This window comes from Perkinsus marinus, assembly GCF_000006405.1.
Source record: "Perkinsus marinus ATCC 50983 genomic scaffold scf_1104296952158, whole genome shotgun sequence".
NCBI lineage: Eukaryota > Perkinsozoa > Perkinsida > Perkinsidae > Perkinsus > Perkinsus marinus.
The window spans coordinates 112,497-118,496 of NW_003208985.1; the positions used below are offsets into that span (position 1 = coordinate 112,497).

General features: G+C 46.1%; 3 protein-coding genes and 1 non-coding gene across 4 annotated transcripts in view; 2 read left to right on the forward strand and 2 right to left on the reverse strand.

Annotated features, from left to right (window-relative positions):
* Positions 1–583: 583 nt before the first annotated feature.
* On the forward strand, positions 584–2,486 carry Pmar_PMAR021708 (hypothetical protein; the record flags this gene model as incomplete). Its single annotated transcript, XM_002777197.1, has 9 exons — positions 584–666; positions 1,017–1,125; positions 1,199–1,322; positions 1,494–1,559; positions 1,622–1,677; positions 1,725–1,781; positions 1,827–1,938; positions 2,167–2,256; positions 2,301–2,486. The coding sequence occupies 9 exons, from the start codon at positions 584–586 to the stop codon at positions 2,417–2,419; spliced, it is 816 nt and encodes a 271-aa protein (XP_002777243.1). The 3' UTR covers positions 2,420–2,486.
* Positions 2,487–3,463: 977 nt separating this feature from the next.
* On the reverse strand, positions 3,464–3,535 carry Pmar_PMAR021709. The gene has a single exon. It is a non-coding gene; the product is annotated as a tRNA-His (tRNA).
* Positions 3,536–4,029: 494 nt separating this feature from the next.
* Positions 4,030–5,380, forward strand: Pmar_PMAR021710 (conserved hypothetical protein; the record flags this gene model as incomplete). Its single annotated transcript, XM_002777198.1, has 4 exons — positions 4,030–4,174; positions 4,219–4,314; positions 4,370–4,478; positions 4,530–5,380. 4 exons carry the CDS (start codon positions 4,030–4,032, stop codon positions 4,669–4,671), a joined length of 492 nt encoding a protein of 163 aa, XP_002777244.1. The 3' UTR covers positions 4,672–5,380.
* Positions 5,381–5,966: 586 nt separating this feature from the next.
* The window catches only part of Pmar_PMAR021711 (spermidine synthase, putative), a gene marked incomplete at its 3' end in the record, with an annotated part of 1,719 nt that continues 1,685 nt past the window's right edge, over positions 5,967–6,000 (reverse strand). Inside the window, exon 9 of the mRNA XM_002777199.1 lies at positions 5,967–6,000. This exon is cut by the window's right edge and continues 4 nt beyond it. Within this exon, the coding sequence (XP_002777245.1) occupies positions 5,967–6,000 (34 nt within the window).

Genomic DNA, 6,000 nt, shown 5'->3' on the forward strand with positions numbered 1-6,000 from the left:
ACGAACTCGAAGGTTCGAGAGTCGAAATTGAAAGTTCTATTAGAACGAACTTGAACTTCCTATCGACTTCGGACGAACTTGAAAGTTCTATGACGAAGTTGAAAGTTCTAATTGCGAATATGATCTTCCCGTTTCGGATTCGTACCTCCAACTTCGCGCGTCCCGACGAAATTGATGGTTCCAAAGACGAACTAGATGTTTAAAAGGTGTAGAAACCCAAAGTGCTAAGTGCGAGCGACAAATTTCCTTTGATTTTGTCATACTCCCTTGGATTTTGTAATTTACCCTTGGAGTGCGACAAGGCAACATGTGGTCACCGTGCTACGCCTGCGTCACGCCCTTCACGTCACCTGCCCTCCCTGAGCCAGTCATGCAACATGGAATGAGTCGGCAACGACTTTCAGAGTGCATATATGCAAATGTCGTTATGTCGTAGACGTTATGACTCTTCCCCAGTATCCGATAAGTCCCCGGATTGAATCCACCGTGCGTTATATTGAACGAATTTTCATATGTTTCCGTGCAACCCTTAACTGCAGTAGTTTAAGAGAGTTTCTTTTTCAGTTTTTAGTGGATTACGTCCATGAACTTCGTCCGAGGGTTCAGAAGGTCTAAGGAACCCGCCGTCCTCCCTCCACGGGCCTCCAGCAGCGCCCCTCCACCACAGTGAGTCGCTCGCCGAACTCCGGATATGAAATCAACTATGTTGTTCTCGTATATAGTTTCGGAAACATCCTACAATCGATAATGATGATAGCGATGATGTTTACAATGTTATCAAAATCCAATGTATGGTTTTTTATAACAGTTGGGGAGATCTGGTTGGTCCTGTCGGGTTTTGGGACGGGTCTCGGTTCTCCTTTTATTTCACGAAATTCCTTTGGATTTTATACCTCACTCTGTTGTCTACCACAAAAAGTAGTTTTATTCCCACAAGCTTCTTTGCTCGATTTCGCGCTTTTATACCTCGTCCACGAATTCATCCTATCGTAATTGTTGATATTCTCGCAACGTAGGCCAACCCCTAACGCTGAGTACGTACAAGTGGTGGCTTCTCCACTGGCTGAAGCGTTTAAAACGCTACAGGAAATGTTCCCCGATATGAAAGTTGAGACCATAGATGAGGTACTAACTCTGGGCGTGTGGATGATTGAGTTCTAATGAGATTATAAAGAAAAATCATATCGTATTCGATCAGGTGTTAATCAATAATAATGCTGCATTGGAACAATGCATCGACGAATGTCTTGCAAGGCAAGCTCAAGACGATGAGGGACCGCCGCCCTCACGACCGAATGGTCAAACACGAAATGGTGGAAGATGTAGTAAAGTTGGGACAGAATACATGCCGATAGATAGGCTAGGTATGGACAGTAACTATATCACACTCCTTGTGAATCCCTTTGAAGAGTGGTGTAGTGGTTGGATTCATTTCACAGAAATCAACCCTAGTCCATAACTGACCTCTTTGTTACTGCTGTGATGTATTCCAGATCCGCAAACTCCACAGGCGCCCCGTGCGGCGCCATTCATCCATCCCTCTCGTGAATCGTCACCAAGTAATGTCTCCTCCTCTGCCCCCCTTCCCGACGTTATGGCTCTCTCACACCCGTTGCCGTAGGTCCTTCATCGAGTAGCTCTTCGTGGTCATCGCTGCTGCGTGAGATGCTAGGAGAGGTAGAAGTTGCTATTTTCTGGAGGAGTTCATCCGTACACGTATTCAGAGTTCGACGCGAGCTAAGCCTGCCAGCCGAGAACAGTCGCCTCCCGGCGGCCCGGAGGTAGTGTGGACGGGTTATCCTTCGAATGGCAGGTTCCCATCTCAGATTTCCAAGGAGCCGAATCCCAGCGGGAGTCGACTGATTTCCTACGACAGTGTGGCGTCAGATTTTGCTGCTGTTGATGATAATAGTGACTTTGGTGGAAAACAGGTCGAGGGTAGTAGTAGTAGTAGTAGTAGTGGGGCCTATTCGGTGGCCGATACGGTGTGATGAATTTCATAGACGCTGTCAGGGACCTATAATGCTCCCGGGGAAACTCGTTTCGAATTTTCCACATTTTTGTGAATGTCGTCATCACATTAGGAGCATTTTCCTCATTGTTATGAAACCATGGAGAGTGTTGTTCTTCCAAGCTAGATGAGTCCGTAGATGTATTATCCAATAGATAAGGAGGGAGGCGTCGGTCTGGAGGGTAACGATGCGTGGGATGACTGGTTTGGGTCCAAGGTTGATGTGCCTGGCCACACTGGAGAAGGTGAATTCATCATTTCCCAGTATTATGAATGATGATGATGTCAGTGATCGTCCCACCGGCTGATCCCTCTGAGGTGTACTCGATGACTCGCCATGATTCCCTTGTGGATGAGGGAGGAAGTCCGAAGAAGACGGAACGGCTTTGTAAAGTTTCGAAAGATTGATTTTACTCCATACCGGTGAGACCGGCGATTCGTCCCTTTGTCATTTTCGTCGAACACTTTGAGGTTTCCAATAATGTAATTTGGTGCTGTGACTAGTCTCCGTTTTAACTATGGGGTGGTGGGCGAGGGAGTGTCCTCCTACGAGGGGTTGTTGTAGACCAGTAGTAATCACACAACAACAGGAAGAGAGGTTGTATCTGGTAGTTCGCCGGGGACCAGTTTTGTATCCACGACTGATGAGCAGGTCGGAATGTGGAGCGGCTCGTAGGAGTTACCCTCGCGGTTCTTTGGATGGCGCGTACTGTACATGCCCATCAATTCGAGAGGGACGTCTCTTCTTGGTGAGGCGCGAGGGGTTCGACACCATTGGAGATATCTTGAAACAGTGTTGGAGGAATATATGTTTCCTTTCTTCGGCTGAGCTCAAGAGTTTCCTCGATAATTATACAGAATAACACAGGACATGTGGTAAAAGTCTACAGAAACCAACAGTAAGTTAACACAATCTCCTCAAAATTCACATGTTGTCATCACTGATGACTCATCAGCATATGTCGTTGGTCATATGCACACTTTCCCACACTGCCGAGAATGGAGTGTGTGTAACTCCATAGTACGTTCGCGCGAGGAGACGGCAACGTGGAGGCACAACATGATCTATTCGGTCGAGCAGAGATTCTAAGATGCCACCAGCTTGTGTATACCACTCCCATAGCACTGATGCAGATCCTCGTCCCGAATAAACTGTGCAAGGTCTCCCGAGGAGATTCGTCTTTTCTTCAATATCGATTGCTGTTTCCACCATCTCTGGGGATTGCGTTATGAAAAGAGTTGAGTCAGCATGGACCATGTCGTTGATTTATCGTTGCAGATGACTTGTGCTGCTGTCAGTTTGTGTAGGAGAGTATTGTATTGTGGCGTACTCCGGTCGTGTTTACTGTTCTTGTATGGTGCGTGTTTATCCGTCGAGTTCCGATGAATATCCCACTCGGGAGGGAATTTCGGAGATGATCATGAAATGCTGATAGGTTGGGTCAAAACTGTAGTCACTATCCGGATTTGAACCGGGGTTGGCACGGCCACAACGTGACGTCCTAACCACTAGACGATAGCGACCTGTGGTAGATTAGCGAACTATTCGGTTAGAGTAGTATCCTATTCTAGGGTGAATGTGAGCGAGCGGAGGATATACTGCAACAAACGTCAGTTCCCGTTGTGCGTGCATTACACTCGCACACACGGTGCATGCGTGCGTGATGAATCATCTTGGTGTAACTACGGCGATTCTGAAGGCGAGTGAAGAATCACTAGATTCCTTAGCATTCGGATATGTGTAGGAGACTACAGAAAGAGATCATAGTTGTCCAGAAGATCGAATTGTGAGCAACAAAAGCTCTCGAGTGACGCGCGAGCTCTCAGCGATGGGCGAGCGAGCTCCGCTCCTCCCGCACAATTAGCCCTGCTGTCATCAATATCTCAATCGTTGTCTTCGTACTCTTGGGAAAGGGTAACGATGAAATGTGATCCGGGATCGCGCGAGCCGCGTTCAAGACGGGAATTCTGGTAAAGCGAGAAATGCCATTTCGCAGACATCTAGCTTTTGCATAGTAATGTCCATCCTAGGAGCCTCCTCTCATATGAGCGTGGACACTTTCTCTACTGAGTTCGTCAGAATGTTTTGGGCTCCCTGTGGAGTTACCATAGCGTGGCTAATGCAGTATGGGATGATTGACTTCATTTGCATCGGAGCTAGTCGTAAGCTAAGATCATACCTAGGATGACCTCGTACGTACATGCAGGCACATACTTCAACTGGGGTTTCCCGAAAGGATCCGAGGGCGCCCCAGAACCGCTTGCTCGAGCCATGAGGGTGCATATAAATCAACTCGAAAACAGTAGGACTAGAGCTACGTTTATCACAACATGCTGGTGTATTCTTATTCTTGGTAGGTAACCACATGCTCTTCACAATGTGGATGTGTGCATTATGTGGTCGCCCGACCTTCGCTGCTGCCTGTGGGGCTCTCTGGGTCACCGTAAGATGTCTATACGGTTTCAAGTGAGTGCCATATACAGCAACTTCATAGGAGCTTCGAATCCCTCCCAATAGGTATCGCATGACCAAAGGAACCTTGAAGGGCATTCTACAGTTCACCATCCCCAGCTACCTAATCGTACACATTCTCTATTTCAGTAACGACCAGTTCATACTGTCAATAATAATCTTATTAATATACCCCATAGGGGCGTAATGGTATAGTAAATAGGCATTTATAACTTTATCCTAGGTGTAGGATTAATACAATGTAGTTTCACCCTAGTCACTAGGGCGTGTATTTCATATCACTAAGGCCTAGTGATATGAAATACACTAGTGAAAAACATATTTCACGACTACTACAGGCCGCGGATATCGCGTTTTTCACCGAGTTTTACGCCACTTCACGTAAAACGGGTGAAACTCTAATATATCATCGTATAATAATTATATGATATTGATATGGATATTACTGTATGGTTTATGATGATTATACCCCTATAGATACCTAATAATGGTGTTGATAATATTTACTCTTACATATTATGTATCTACGTTTATCATCAATGTCATTACGATTAGCCATATATCCTATTAACAGGGAAATCGCTTGTTCGCATTTTTATGAGCTTCCGTTTGACACATCTTATGCTGTATCACATTTCTGCATTCTTCAGGTACCATTCAAAGCATTTTGAAAGTAGCCTTCGGGTTCGACAATTTCACGTCCAATCTCAGCGCGGCCGGAGTAGTTCTCACCGCTTATCTACTCACGCTGGGCACTGCTAAACTCCAGAGGAAACAATGCGAGATGTGGGATAAGGAGCAGAAGAAAAAATAGGGAGAACATGAGGCTCCAACATGAGAGCTGGCTGGGCTTTTTTTATTGAAGGCTCTGTCTTCACCAGCAGCCACATACTACAACACATTCCAATCTGCTCTTTCTCCCGCCTTAAAAGGAAGTTTAGTTCGCTTCAGTGAGTGTTGGGGACTTCATTCGCTTAATACGTCGGTGGATTCTATACCGTAACGGTGGTGATTAATGTCCACCAGCACGCTAACAAAATTGGGCATGCACTCGACGAACCTTCCCTAGTATTATCGCTCGTGCTTGTAGCACTATCACTGACATGTGATTTTTCTGATCTCGTCAAGCTGTAAAACAGCCGGAAGGTGTGTGTGTATGAGTGTTAAGTCCAAGGCCGACAACACGGCTTAGTTAAACTCGCATCGATGCACATTAGTTCACCAGGGATCAGATTGAGCCTATTAAATTGTCTCGTCACCACGGCAAGAAGTGTTGTCCAGGAGACATGTCAAGACACTTCCTTCCCTCGGGAGGATTCGCTTCCGGATGGTCGATCGTCAGGAACTAATGTTTCGGATGAAATGCAGTACGTCGCAATGAAGTTATGACTATCGTTGGGAAGACGAAGCCAATATTAGCTGATGTAATTCTTTTTCCCTTTCTTGGTGTTAAATGCCTCATGTTTCCAAACGGAGAGAGCTTCAGCGACTCGAGCAGTTGACACTGTGAATGTTG